Here is a 15,184-nt window from a genome sequence, read left to right on the forward strand (position 1 = left end):
CCCTTAATGCCTAGTTTGGCCCTAAACTTTGGTGTTGTGGGTTGTCACTCTTTCTTTCACTTACTTTGTTTGGTATATATTCATAACTTCACCAATCATTTTTCTTTGTTTTCCAAATGCTCTTTGTCCCAGATCTTTTGAGAGATTGTGAAATCCCATGATTGACCAGAAGCAGTCAAGTATAGATCTAAGCATGTCTGACTTGGGTTGTTCTGTTGTTGTTGTTGTTTAAAAAAAGGAATGGTTTCTCTATGTGCAGTGTTTCAGATTTCAATTTCACTTTACTTCCATATGTGATGACTGACTTGCAGTCAGTGCCATTCTAGCAGGGTATTTCCCCCCATCAGTGACTAATTTTCATTTATGCTGAAATGCTTTCAAGTAGTAAAAAATTGCACAAATGTTTGGTATATGACTGCTCCTCTGTGTATTCATTTATATCATGCAGAACATAATCTGAGATATGCATGATTGTACTTGTGAAGTGCTGAAAGTCAGTTCCAGTTCCACATGTTGTTCATAGCAGATGCATAAAAACAGGGTACAGTGCTAAAAACCCATTGTCTGAAGAGTACAACAATTCTAAAACTGCATGTTTTGTTGAAATATCTATAACTGTGAAATTTAATTTGAGTGGTCAATAAAAGTAACAGTGCAATAATATTTTTGGCAGTTCAAATAATTACCATGGCAAATCATAATGATCTTACTTCATACCAAAACATAACTACTAAAAAGCATAAGCACATATTAGAGTAAATGTGGCCAACCTCTAGCTGTTCAAGTGCTGTGGGCTGCAATTCCCACCATCATCTCTCATTATTACTTATGTTGACTAGAATCACTGGAAATTGTAATCCAACAAGGCCACCTGTTGCTCAGTTATAAGGGGAGGGGGGCAAAATGCGACAGCATGAGGTTATTGTGCTTTTCTAAAATGTCTAAAGGCGGCGGGGGGGGGGGGGGCACCACATACAGATATCTGGAAATATAGGCCTATTGTGGAAGCAAAAAGATTTGCTGTAGCTGAAATTTCTCTAAGCAATATATAAAGTGAATGAGAAATAGATTAACATCTCTATTTGCAATATGTATAATTATTCCACTAGATGACGATACACATTAAGCAGCTTCACTGTGTTAATCATACATTTCACTTGTCTGTCTTGAATGAGCAATATCAGAACTTACCCTTGAACTGATTCTACAGTTCTTGTATTGCACACAGCACAGGCCTGCTATTATTTTCACAAAGTGATGTCTAAATTTAACCCCAATAAATGCATAGAGCACTGGGTTCATACAACAATGGAAGAAGGCCAAAGTTTCTGTTACATATTTTGCATAGGCCATTAGCTTTTCACTCTGGCAAGCTTTATCCAATTTCCCCATTGATGTAGCTGTCACAAGGAGAACCATGTTATAAGGAACTTGACATATTAGGAAAACAATCACAATTGAGACTACCACACGGATAGCTTTGCTTCTTTTGGAATTGTGAGCCTGCACCAGTGTTTTGACAATGAGAGTATAGCAAAAAAACATAAACAGCATGGGGATGAAAAATCCAAACAAAAGCTGGAGACCAATTATCAATAATTTCAAATTGATATTGGAATCTGTGCTGGATTTATGTTCACAAATGTGCTTTGTCACATTGAATGAATGTGTGTAGCTTTCACTAAACATGAAAGTAGAACTGGAGAGTAAAATGGATGCCACCCACACAGCCAAACAGATCACTTTATGGTAGGCTAGAGTCCTGGCCCGAAACTTAAATGACTTGGTCGCTTGCACAATGGAAATGTATCGGTCCATGCTTATACAAGCCAATAGCAACATACCACAGTTAAAGTTAACTGCGTAGATACCTTTGATGAGTTTGCATATGAAGTCACCAAAGATCCACCTGCCTAGAGCATAGTTTATTGCCCAGAAAGGAAGAGTGAGAACAAACAGTATGTCTACAACTGCCATATTGCAGAGATATATGTCGGTCATAGATTCACTCTTCTTGTATAATGCAAATGTCATCACCACAAATAGATTGCCCACGAGACCAAACACACATATCAGCGAGTATGCAATAGGAAGAAAAGTTCTTGTAAAGTTTCGGACTTCATTCTTGTCACATGGTGGTGTAATCTGAGAATAAAAATCTGTGCCATAGAAGTAATCTGAGGTGGTGAATTCTTCCTGAAAATGACAATGAAATAAGTTAAGACATGTATTCCAGTAAGTTCTGTTCTCAGCAAAGAAAGTGTGCAGAAACTTTTGCTTTTTGGTTTTGGAAAATTAAGTACATAGGATGGTATGCAGGATTGTATGAATATGAATTCATTCATGGACTGGGGAATTTCTTCCTGTCTTCTAGACAGAATCCCCCCTTGTCTTCAAGAAAAGCATTGGATGTGATGTGTGGGGAGGTGCAGCTGCAATGGGATGAGACAGCCACACTGAAGATTAGGCAGAGGAAGCTTGAGCAAGATTTTTGTCCTCTGGAAAGTATGGGGATATCCACATTGGCCCAAAACCCTAGGATTGGGCAGGAGTTGTTGCTGTACTTATCAGGGGTTGGTTTTTTTTAAGTCCAAATGTTGTAGTGGTCCATTTGGGGGCAAATTCCCAAGACCAGCCATGACATTTTCCTAGTACTCAGGTTATGTTTCAGTTCACAATTTTGGACTCAACACCTGCTTCACCACCAGATATAGTGAACTGACCACCTTTGGCAGAAAACTTTGGCGCGTTACAGACCGCCGAAAAGCGGCAGCCTGCACCCACCCCTTTTCCCGCCGGATCGAGGCCTCAGTGGCCAGAGCGGCAGCCGCTGAGGCCCCGATCTGCCACTTTCCAGGCCATGGGGAAGCGGCAAAAGGCCACTTCCCCGAGGCCTGGAAAGGGGTGTCCTGGAAGGAGCTCCGAAACGGAGCTCATTCCAGGGCCGCGGAAAGGGCGCACTATGCGCCCTCACAAGGCCCCACTATGTCACAACTGCGCCGCCCCGTTTAGAGGCGGCGCGGTCATGATGTAGTAATGGTGGCGGCCATGTGGAATGGCCACCACCATTTTGTGCGCGCTCCACGCATCCTAGGGTTGGGGGTGTCCGGAAAGGACGCCCCTTTGTAACCCTAGCACGCGTAGAGCGTGCACTTTTAGGCCCGTCTGTAATGGGCCTTAGGTTGTCTCAAAGGGTAGCAAAAAGCTACTTGTTTATGTTCTTATAGTTTACTGCCAGGGATGAGGAAAGGAACTTGTGAGTTTTTCTGTCTCAAATCCCATTATAATTGAGTTGGTTTCTGGTACTATTCCCCTTGACCTTCTAGGTGATGGGGCAGTTGTCGTTTTTTGGTCTGCATCAGGCAGCAAATTGCCTTGGGCCAGCCCTGTTTTGACTGCAGGACTAGTAACTACAAGCATCTCCATGAACTACCATTATTTTTTTCCTCACTAGATATCTTGTACTAGGGGTAGCTTGGCTAGATATTTCCTTCCTTGTTTTGGTTATATGTGTCTAATAGATTTCTTTGCTGCCAGGAAAACCACTGCACTAAAGATTTGACAATGGCAACATTCCGCTCAGTACCCTGGTTGTTCTCACTGATTACTTCCTCCCACTAAAGGAGAGCAAGGTTCTTCTGTCTTTCTTTGCATCCTGCTTGCTACACACATACACACACACACACACACACACACACAGAGACATACACAGAGAGGGGGGGGAGAAGGAAGTGTGGGGTAGAAGTGTTTTTGATTTGTAAATGACTTTCTTTTGTAAGAGGAGTAAAGGATGTTCTTTATTGCTTTGCTTCAGTTCACAGCAAAAAAAAAAATGGTTTGCATGGGAGACTATAAGGAGACATGGTGTTAGAGCAGACAACTGCTCTAGCCTCTTCCCTTCCCTTCTGTTGCATGTTCACCACTTTATCCCTCCAGGAATCCTTACCCAGGTAACTGTGTAACTAAAGGGAAGGGATGAGGGTACTGTCCCCCAAGAAAAATTTTGCCCTTCAAAATGGCATCTTCCTTCAATCCCTAATTTTCTAGCATTACAGAAAACGAGGCATTCAAAATCCTTCACTCCTAGAACTCTTCTATTTGTGTGTTCACATCCCCTTGGTAATTTTGCCTGCCATTTTTCTTTGGATGCCTAGAGTGTATTTGTAAATGCTCTGCTGAAGTTTCAAGTTACTACAATGCTAGAAATTTGGGATATGAAAGAAAAGTTCATTTCTGGGAGGAAGATTTCTTGCTTAGGAGGGGCAATGCCCTCATTTTGCCCCACTTAACTTAGCTCCACTCGGAATGTTTGGTTGCTGCCCAATACGGAAGACACAAAGAACACTTAAGAGAGAAACAATGAACTCATATCTTAACACATTTGTTGCCCACTAAATCTGCAGTCTCCATCTTGCAAGTTGGTCTGTCTTTCTGTCATAGTGGTCACTGCCTTGGTTGTCTCTTTCCTCAGTCCCTCAAATTTTGTGCCATCTAAGCTTGAATTCAACCTAGACAATGAGGAAATTGGAATAGTTAAAAGAGTTCCCAGACCTTGGATCAAACAGAATGGACACTGCAGTAAAGAAATGAGAAGAATACTTGGACGTGGAAGGGTAGCTATGACAGAACTAGACAAGATCCTAACTGAGCACTAAAATTAGACTCATCCAATCCATTGGGTTCCCCACAACCATGTATGGATGTGAGAGCAGGACAATGAAAAAAGTGGTCGTTCACAGTATCTTCAGCACTGCAACTCAAATGAATTAATTTGAGTTGCAGTGATGAAGATACTGTGGGCGGCCAAAAAGCCTGAAAACTCCCTGGAAGCCAAGATGATCAAATTGAGCTATTGCACTTTGGTCATTTCATGAGAAGGTATGACGCATTAGAAATGACAATACAGTGATACCCCGGGATACGAATTGATCGCGTTACGAAATTTCCGGGATACGAAAAAGTTACATTGGAAAAAACTGTTCCGGGTTACGATATTTTTTTCGGGTTACGAATTTTTTTGGCGCGAAATTCAAACCGCAAAGCGCGGCTAGCGGCTTTCCAGCGCTAACGGAAAGCCTTTTCGGGTTGCGAAATTACTCGGGTTACGAACGGAGCGGCGGAACGAATTAATTTCGTAACCCGAGGGACTACTGTAATTCTAGGAAAGGTAGAAGGCAGCAGAAAGGAAGGAAGACCACACACCAGATGGATAGACTCAATTAGGGAGGTAATGGCCTGTTACAGACTGCCAAAATAAAGCTGCTTCGGGTCTCTTTGGAGGTATGCTGTTTAAATGATGCATGCATCCTAAGAATCCGGAAGCTGCACCAAAAGCTGCACTCCGGTGCTTAGGAATGGAGTGTGGCTTTGGCGCGACCTCCGGACTCTTAGGACCCATGCATCGTTTAAATAGCATACCTCCAAAGAGACCCGAAGCAGCTTTATTTTGGCAGTCTGTAACAGGCCAATGACTCTGAATTTGTAGGATCTGATTGGAGCAGTGGTGGACAGGGAGTTGGAGGTGTCTCATCCGCTCCTTCCTCCTTCCCAGACTTTCCCTTATTCCTTCACTATCCACCCACTTTTGCCTCCTTTCCCACACACTCACCCTTTTCTCTGATTCCTAGACCCCCTTGTTGTTGCTGTTGTTGCTGTTGTTGTTTGTTGTGTGTCTTTAAATCCTTTCTGACTCATGGCCACCCTCTCATGGGGTTTCCTTGGCAAGGTTTGTTCAGAGGAGGCTTACCATGGCCTTCCTCTATGGCTGAGAGAGTGTGATGTCTCCACCCAGAGTCATAGTCCAATGCTCAAACAACTAGTCCGCACTGGCTCCAATAATCCACTTTAAAAGCTTGGTCTTCTTCCCAGGGTGTCCAGATGTCTTCACCGCAAAGGAAGGTACCACAAAATGGAAGTCATTCAAGAAAAAGGGAGGAAAGGACTCAAGAAAAGCTCAAAACACTCCTAGAAATGTTAATGCATGCTTCTTAGTCATGCTCAAAATAGAGGCTGTTTTAGAATACCTCCTGGACAGAAGGTTGGAATGGAGGACAAGTCCTGGAAGAGGAGGAGATCTGTCCTGCCCTGAGGTAAACCTATCATGGAGTTTTCTTGGCAATATGAGTTTAGAGAAGCTTTGTCATGGCCTTCCTCTGAGGCTGAGAGAGTGTGACTTGCCCACTCTTGGTGCCTACTATGTGTCTTTTCTTTCTCGCCCTGGAGCCATTCCCAACCTTGTTTCATAGGCTGCATCTACACTGTAAAAATAATGCAATTTGATACCACTTTAACTGCCCTGGCTCCATGCTATGGAATCCTGGGATTTGGGTTTTTGGAGGAGATTTTGCCTTCTCAGTCAGAGAGCAGTTGAGCCACAACAAACTACAAATCTCAGGGCTCCACAGCATAGAACCTGCAGGATGACCAGATGTCCTCTTTTTCTGGGGTATATCTTACATTTCAGTCTTCTGTCCAGAAGGAATTCCAAAAATTCCCTTTTGAGCATCACTAAGACGCATGAGTTTATATTTATATGAGGAGTTTCAGCTTTTCCTCGATTGTGTCTTCCATTTTCCTTGAAAGACCTACATTTTGCAGTGCCTTGTCCTCCTTTATGGTTAGGACAGCCGGTCACCGTGGCAGTCAAGGGCAGCTAAAGTGGTGTCAAACTGCATTAAATCTGCAGTGTGGCAGTAGCGCTGGCCCTCTCACCTGGTGACCCTACTGGTTTTCCTCTCTTTCTGACACCCTTTTCTGCCCCTGGGGTGAAGATTTTTAGTTTTTAGGGGTCCACCGCCACCACCCCACAAATTCATGGGGATGGGATCCAGATTTTTCCACGTGATTAGAATGAATAATGCTTCCAGCTTGCAAAAGGAATATGTGTGCATTAGTCTCCATTCCAAATATCACAGCAATAAAAAAAAGCTTTAACCTGTAAAAACCCAATTGGCTTTTTGACTAATTCTCAATACTATGACGACAGACTGGAATCTAAGTTTTTATGAATGAAACAGTGGAAATCAAGGGGTGAAAATAATTATGAGGGGCGACAGGGGATGCCAAAATATTTCTCACCTAGGGTGGCCAAATACCTAGACAGCCCTGCTTAGGTGCCATTCCCACTGGGCAAAAAAAGCGGCTTATTTAGCTGTGATTCTGACTTTGATTCTGACTCGGATTCTGACTCGAATCTGACCCATCATTCCCATTAAAAAAGGGTGCAAACAGACCCGGGTTTTTTTACCCCTGTTTTCGTTCCCATTGGTATTTTCCCTGTGGTAATTTGAAGCAGGTTATTTTGCTCCCCGTTCCCATTGCCCTTCCGGAAGCTTTTTTTTAAAAGCAGCTGTCAATCAAGTGCTTAAGCACTTGACGTCACAGCCAATCAGTTGCTGAGGTGCTTTTCCCCTCCGGAAAGGGAAAAGGGAGCCTCTGTTCACCTCAAATCCCTTTGGGTCCCAGGCTCTTCTGTGTCTCCCCATAGTTCCCCTGGGAAAGAGAGAAGAGGAGCCTCTCTTTGCCCCCAATCCCTTGGCATCCAGCCTCTTCTGTGTCTCCCCAGACTCCTTCTGGGAAAGAGAGAAGAGGAGCCTCTATTCCACTCAAATCCATTGGCGTCCAGGCTCTTCTGTGTCTTCCCATAGTTCCTCTGGGAAAGAGAGAAGGAGACTCTAATCACCCCACATCCCTCTAGAATGCCTCTACGACCCTGGCCTTGGAGGGTGCAGGAACTCATTAATAAAGAAGTGACTGCCATGCTGGAAATGGGGGTAATTGAGCCCTCCACGAGTCCATGGCGGAGCCTACCTGTGATGGTTCCGAAACCAGATGGATCCGTGAGGTTCTGTGTAGATTTTAGGCAACTGAATGCTATCTCTAAATTTGATGCCTACCCAATGCCGGGTGCAATAAATTTACTAGAAAAATTGGGCCAAGCCCAGTTCCTGTCATCCTTAGACTTAACCAAGGGATATTGGCAAATAAAGCTACGCCCGCAGGATAAAGAAAAAACAGCCTTTGCCACCCCTAAGGGGTTATATCAGTTTGTTAGGATGCCTTTTGGCTTGCATGGGGCGGCCGCTACTTTCCAAAGACTAATGGATGTGGTTTTAAAGGATTTAGCCTTTTGTGCCGCTGCATATATCGATGACATCATAATATTCAGTGATTCTTGGGAAGAGCATTTAAAACACCTTGAATTGGTGTTAAAGGCTTTAAGGAAGGCAGGACTCACGGTTAACCCAAAAAAATGTGCCATTGCTTGTAAGGAAGTAAAATATCTAGGACTCCTGGTAGGCCAAGGGAACATAAAGCCACTAACTGACAAAGTGGTTAAAGTACAGGATTGGGGTGTTCCCCAGACAAAGAAACAAGTACGGCAGTTCTTAGGGCTAGCAGGGTACTACCGGAGGTTTATACCTCATTTCGCACATATAGCGGGACCTTTGACTGATTTAACTAAAAAAGGACAATCGCGGAGAGTTAGGTGGGACCGGAAGGAACAAGAGGCTTTTGAGAACTTAAAGGCTCATTTATGTGGATTTCCAGTCTTGAGGGCTCCAGATTTTTCTAAGCCTTTTGTTCTGCAAACTGATGCCTCGGATCGAGGTGTGGGAGCAGTGCTGTCACAGATATGGGAGGATGGGGAGCATCCTGTGTTATATTTAAGTAAAAAATTGAAGCCTGCAGAGCAAAAGTACGCTGCAATAGAACGGGAAGCCTTAGCCATCAAATGGGCAGTCACAGAACTCAAGTACTATCTTTGGGGGGCACCATTCCAATTGGTCACAGATCATGCTCCCTTGGTCTGGCTGGCGTCCATGAAGGATACCAATCCGCGCATCACGCGATGGTATATGGCATTGCAACCGTATGCTTTCACTGTTTCCCATCAGCAAGGCCTCTTACATGCTAATGCTGATTTTTTTTCTCGGCAGGCCACCTGGACCTCATTGCTCCCATCATCCCTCTTACCGGGGGGGGGGGGGTTGTGTAGAGAAGGGGCACCCTTAAGAGAGAGGGCTGAAGGGGCTAATGAGGGTCAGGTGGAGGAGGAGGGGCGAGAGGTGGAGTTAGGAGCAGGAGGAGCCATTCCAGGGGAAATAAGAATAGGAGAGAGGCGAACGGGAGGAGAACCACGTGGCGGAAGAGGAGGACGGGGAGTTGCAGTCGGAGAAGGGAGAGAGGAGGTAAAGAGAAAGCCCATAAGGGACAAGAGCCCAGCAATATTACAGGCCCGGTTGGGTGCTCGGCGGAAAGGGCCCCACGAGGAGGTTTTCCTACGAGACCCTCGAGTAGAGGGAGACTTTCCCTTCCCTGACGCAGAGAGTTGGGCTAGCAGAAAGGAGGACTCTCTGGAGGGTGCTTGGTGGGACCCCAAGGGAGAGCAGTGGCAGACGGGCCCTGAACCCCAGGAGAAGGAGAAGGCTGACTTGGAGCCTCTGGAAAAGTATTCTGGAGGACAAGCCTCGTCGCGGAGTCAAGCGGCGGAGGAAGACGCCGGAGTAAAAAGGGTCTTGTTTGGGCCGGACAGAGACTTATAGTTTTCACACAGGGCTGAGAGCCGGTTTCGGTGTGGGGCTTTTTGGGACTGTTGAAGCATTGTTATTAAAAGTTTGTTTCACTTGCAACGTACCTGAAAGTTTGTTGCTGTTGGCCGTCCAACAAGGTGGGAGGAGCTAGGAAAGGACGCACATCATGCAACCAGCTACGCCAGCCCCGCCCACACCTGTCAAGTGACAACCTAATTAAAGACACTACCCCAAGCAAGTTATCACAGTCCCCCAGATACAGTGTGGCAGGGTAGGCAAAGAATCTCAGGTAAAAAGGGAAAAACTCATGCCTGGCCCTGAAGCTAGCAGCAAAACTCACACTGCATTAGAGACAGGAGGATGTCATCCAAAAAACAGAGCAACAGAGGTAGATGGGACTTAAAAATACTTTAGCTGTGCCCCCAAGATGCTTGACATCATGGTGCATTGCAGCAGACATCATTAACACTGGTCTCTCCTCCATTGGAAGCCAACAAAAGTGGATCCCCTGCAGCACCTTGTGCTGCATGGGTCCATTTTTAAAACTGCCTTCATAATATTTTTATCCCTGTGTTGGCAAATAAGAATCACTTAAGTGTGCTTAAATAAGATAATGTATTCTGGAATCAGTGTTTTGGGCTTCTGTCTGTCTGTCTGTCTCTCTCTCTGTGTGTGTGTTTGTGTGTTTGTGTGTGTTCTCAAAGCAACTGCTTTATAAAAGAAGCCATCAGTGTCTGAGTCTGTTGCTGAGCCAAAGGGGAAGACTGAAACACAGTAACTACTCAGACGAGGAAAACCACAGGTTGCTGAAGTTGATTCCTAGTTCCCAGTTCCTTATTTGCATGAAATTCTGAAATACAGATTTGGACCAGATGAAAGTTTATGCCATCTAACAGAGCAGGACCGGGTCAAAAGTGGCCTGGAGATACACACAGCCCCCAGGAGCTCTTTTGAGCCCCCTCACCTTCCCCAGTTCTCTTAAAAGCCCTGCACCCCAAAATATTATTTTAGATAACCCATGAGATGATCCCCAGTTGCTGCTCCTGGAGTGACATTTTAGTTTTAAACATGCCCACCCAAACTGGCTAACTATTTAACACCCTGCCCTATATCCAAGGATTTCTGGATAGCATACTTAATTTATTTCTTTATTTTTAATTTATTAAATTTATACCCCACCAAAGCATCATACAATAAAATAAATAACAATTTTAAAGAACTAAACTATATATGAAAGCATTTTATTAGTTATGACTAGAGTATCGAAAACCAGTTAAAATCATTTAAAATAATCATAATGTGTCAGTACAGCTCACAATGAGTTTAGGAGGATAGAAAAGGGGCTCCTGAACTCACTGCAGTTGCCTCTGTCATAATTCAATAACATCCAAAATCTACAAAACAATTATATCTTTATTGGACCAACCAAAATGCACAAAATACATGCTGCAAGTTTTTGAAGTTCCACTGACTTCTTTATCAGGAAAAAGTGTTTAAAAATCATACTTAAATTTTTATTTCCTAGAGTACCCACATGGGCAGAAGAAGGAGGGGCCAGTCTGCATTAATGTCCCGCCACACCACCTGAACTGAGAATACCTACATTTTGAGAAAATGCAGGTTTGTGACTAACATTGTCATAATTTTTTCTCCTATACTGTATGTTTTTTAACATCTTTTCCTGATGAAGAGTCTAGTGGAATTTTGAAAACTTGCATGTGTATTTAGTGCATTTTGGTTGATCCAATACATATATCATTGTTTCGTAGATTTTGGATGTTATTGTATTTTGCTACATGGCCAACCATGGATACATTTTCTGTCATAATTGATACTCTATTGAGTGTATGACACTATGAAGGTGGCCTTTTGTTCTTATTTATTTTTGTATATTTTATTTGTACAGTCGGCTCTTCTTATACACGGATTTTTTATACACGGATTTAAGCATACACGGTTTGAAAATGTTCCAAAAAAGTATAAATTTACCTTGATTTTCCATTTTTTATTAGGGACACCATTTTGCTATGTCATTATATTTAATGGGACTTGAGCATACACGGATTTTGTTATACACGGGAGATCTTGGAACCAACCCCCAGCGTATAACAAGGATCCACTGTATATGGTGAAGGGGCTCAAAAAGAGCCCCTGGGGGCTGTGTGGCCTTTTGTTCTTATTTATTTTTGTATATTTTATTTCTATATTTTAGAAAATGTTATTGGTATGATGCACCACATTTGAAATTACTGTGTCTGTAAATGAATCCACTTTTGGGGTGGATAAGGATGCTGTTTGTGTGTAGGACAGTCTCCTGGATGTGTATATTTGAAGAAGTCGAAACCTTATCTGTGATGGTCATTGTGCATTAATTTGACTGTCTGTCTGTCTATCCTGAAAGGGACAGTTTCCCAATAATAGCAATATGCTATATAATGTTGTGGAAAGATTAATTTGTGGGGTGCAGGAGCATATAAACCTTAGGTCCTTGTTCAGAGGAACAAAAATTCAATTCACAGCCTGCATTGTGTTTCAGAATTTCACACAAATAAGGGACTGAGAACTAGGAACCAGCTTAGGCATCATGAAACTCTTTCAGCTGTCTTGCTTGTTTTTGATAAGGAGAGTGATTCATGCTATATGCTATATTATATCTTTTAAACTCTTACACCCTCAAAGGACTATCTTTCACAACTCTTTCACAACAATTACCTTTGGGTTAGATATCACAGTATTCTATGTACATCTGCACTTCTCCCCTCTATATGAATCAAATATCAATATAACAGGCTTTGAATTGATGGATTTAAAACAACCTGAAGACATCAATCTCCATTTTGATCAGTGATTGATCCAAGGTATGGAAAACTTTTACTATTTCAATTTCTTCATCATCAACATTACATTTATGTCAATCATCCATGGTCATTATTCTTTATTTTCTTGATGTTCAACTGTAATGTAATCAAGAACTTACCCCACTCATTATAGTGCTCTCTCACTTTCTCTTTTGGCCAGAGAAGAAAATGGCAGGTTCAGTGGGCTAAACACACTCTGTGAAGTAAACAAACATAGATTATTTTTTAAAAAAACATAGTGTGAGTATGTGTGTGTGTGAATATCTAAGGTTTGTGGAGAAACTAGTCCAAATCTAACAAACTCTAACCATGTCCTGTGGCCTGTTAAAGACTAACAATTTCTATGTGCAATATGTTTTTGTGGACTGCAGACCACTCCATCAGATCTACTACTCCATAGCAAATAATGCATCAGAGTTGAACAGTAACATTATATTACAGTATGATTGAAAAGTGTTGAATCCTAATAGACTTTTGTTGTTGAAACTGTATTTCATTGTAGTACAGTTTTTTTTATAAAACTTAGGGGGAAACACCACCAGTGGCCCATTCATACCACAACAATATGGTGCTACAATTTGACTTTAATCACTATGATCCCAACCTATGAAGTCCTGGGACTGGCATTTTAGGGAGAGGCATCCTCAGCTTGAGCATCCCTGTGCCTCCCCAAACTAAAAACCATAGGATTGTAAAGTCGAAAGCTTTCATGGCCAGCATCCATAGTTTTTTGTGGGTTTTTCGGGCAATGTGTCCATGTTCTAGAGTTTATTCCTGACTTTTCACCAGCATCAGTGGCTGGCATCTCTGAAGATATAGCCCCCAAAACCCACAAAAAAATTAACCATAGTATTGTTGCCATGGCAGTTGGAAGTGTAGTCATAGTGTTATAATTCTATAGTCTGAATGGGCTCCAGCGTGTAGCTGTACTGGAGGCAAAATGAGGGGATTGCCCCCCCCAGTAAGAATTTTGTCTTTCCAAAAGATATTTCCCTTCAGTCCCCATAGTTTTAGCATTATTGAAATTTAAAACTTCAGTTAAGCACTTAGAAATACAGTTTAGGCATCCAAAGAAAATGAGGCAGGCAGACTCATCAAGGAAATGAAAATATAGAAGATAAATGTGTTCTAGGTGTGAAAGACTTTCAGTGTTTCCCTGCAATGCTAAAAATTTAGGGAATGAAGGAAAATATCCTTTGGAAAGACAGCATAATTGTTGTCATCCCCCCCCCCCCCCAAATATTTATACCTCTGACCACCCTCACCCCCATAATTTCATGGTATATTCAGAGGTCTTACTCCTTGAAATAATGGTGAGCAAAGGGAAAAGACTGCTGGATTTCTAGGTGGTTTGCAAATTATCAGCAAATGTTTCATTAAAACATCTTCCCTCCTCTCTTCCAAATTAGATGACTGAAAAAGAACCCTTGGAAAAAACCAAGAATTGATTTGGGAGTGAAAGGACTTGTGAATTCAGTTCCGGTACTGATCATAGGGTTCCTGGGCTGAGCATGGTTCCTCCTCATAGTTCCAGTAAAAAACAAAATAGCTCCTGCAAGCATTCATTACACGTAAAAGATAAGGAAAGGATTAGGCAGGACTCAGAGTGAGGAATTAGTCTGTTAATGGTCTACTCTAGAATTACTGTATATTGCTTGCTATAGTATGGTATTGCATATTACATATTGCAAGACTGCTTTATAAAATTTAAAATGGCTGCCCACCCATGCATTAGAATTTTTAAATATTTTTAAAGGCAAATTTCTGTAAATAGCCTGTGGAAGAAGAAAGTACTAATGACTAATACTAATGGTTATTTGACATGAAAAATTTTCAGCTGAATTATATGTTTACATCAATTAATTAGAATGGTGTCAGGTTTAGGAGATATGGTATCAAACCAGTGCAATAGTTGCATTAACAAGAAAATACCTGAAGAATTTGAATCTTAATTCTAGTTAATGTATGTTAGACTTACCTGCTCAGTCTGTCCTAGTTATTAAAAGTTAGGTGTAGCTATGTTCTCCAAGCACTGAAGTGTATGTGAGATGTCTTCTAATCTAAAGCATTGTGTCTAGAATTGAGTAATTCATGAAGATAAAACCATCACACTCAGCATTACGTTTGTTCCTCTATCAGTCTGAGTTGGCTTACTTTGCTTGTGTGGTTACTGTGGTTTTTTGAAATCTCACCACGTGTCAGCTCATCGCTACCACAAACCAAAGGGAAAAAATCAGCAATGCACAGAGAGAACAGGCAGGTGAAGCTCACATGCACCAAACAGACTTTCAGGTGCAGCCCATGTTTCCTGTCCCATTTTTGTGTGCATAATTGATGTGCAATTCATCTTTAGATTTTGTGCAATTATTCCTATGTGGCATGTATACAAATGAGAAAGATATAAGTTCCCCAGGGGCAGAAAACACAGATTTTGCTACATTAAAATACTTCACACACATTATTTATCGCTTAAGATGCACATGACAAACACAGAAATGGGATTTCAGTATGACTTTTTAAAAATGTCTGCTGCAGAAAGTTTGACTTCTTTCCGACCACAATTATCCAGTGATACATACACTTGCTCTTGTATTTTCTCTTGCTCCATGCTTCAGATAAAATATCCATCTTTGAAATAAAGGTTAACTGTGTGCAGTATTAATTTGTTCAAATGTTTATTTAGGATTGTTGAAAAATTAATTTTTATTTAACTTGAAAAATTGTTCAAATATGGGACAGGTAGCTCTTTGGAGGACATGGCCACTTGTGCTCTTTTTAAAGCTGGGAAAGGGG

General features: G+C 42.1%; 1 protein-coding gene across 1 annotated transcript; it reads right to left on the reverse strand.

Moving 5' to 3' along the window:
• Positions 1 to 1,126: 1,126 nt before the first annotated feature.
• CCR6 (C-C motif chemokine receptor 6) lies at positions 1,127 to 14,481 on the reverse strand. Its single transcript, XM_042446126.1, has 3 exons — positions 14,370 to 14,481; positions 12,511 to 12,587; positions 1,127 to 2,196 (listed from the first exon to the last, which is right to left on the reverse strand). Exons 2-3 carry the CDS (start codon positions 12,517 to 12,519, stop codon positions 1,141 to 1,143), a joined length of 1,065 nt encoding a protein of 354 aa, XP_042302060.1. The 5' UTR covers positions 12,520 to 12,587; positions 14,370 to 14,481; the 3' UTR covers positions 1,127 to 1,140.
• Positions 14,482 to 15,184: the final 703 nt, after the last annotated feature.

Source organism: Sceloporus undulatus, chromosome 1 (assembly GCF_019175285.1).
Source record: "Sceloporus undulatus isolate JIND9_A2432 ecotype Alabama chromosome 1, SceUnd_v1.1, whole genome shotgun sequence".
Taxonomy (NCBI): domain Eukaryota; kingdom Metazoa; phylum Chordata; class Lepidosauria; order Squamata; family Phrynosomatidae; genus Sceloporus; species Sceloporus undulatus.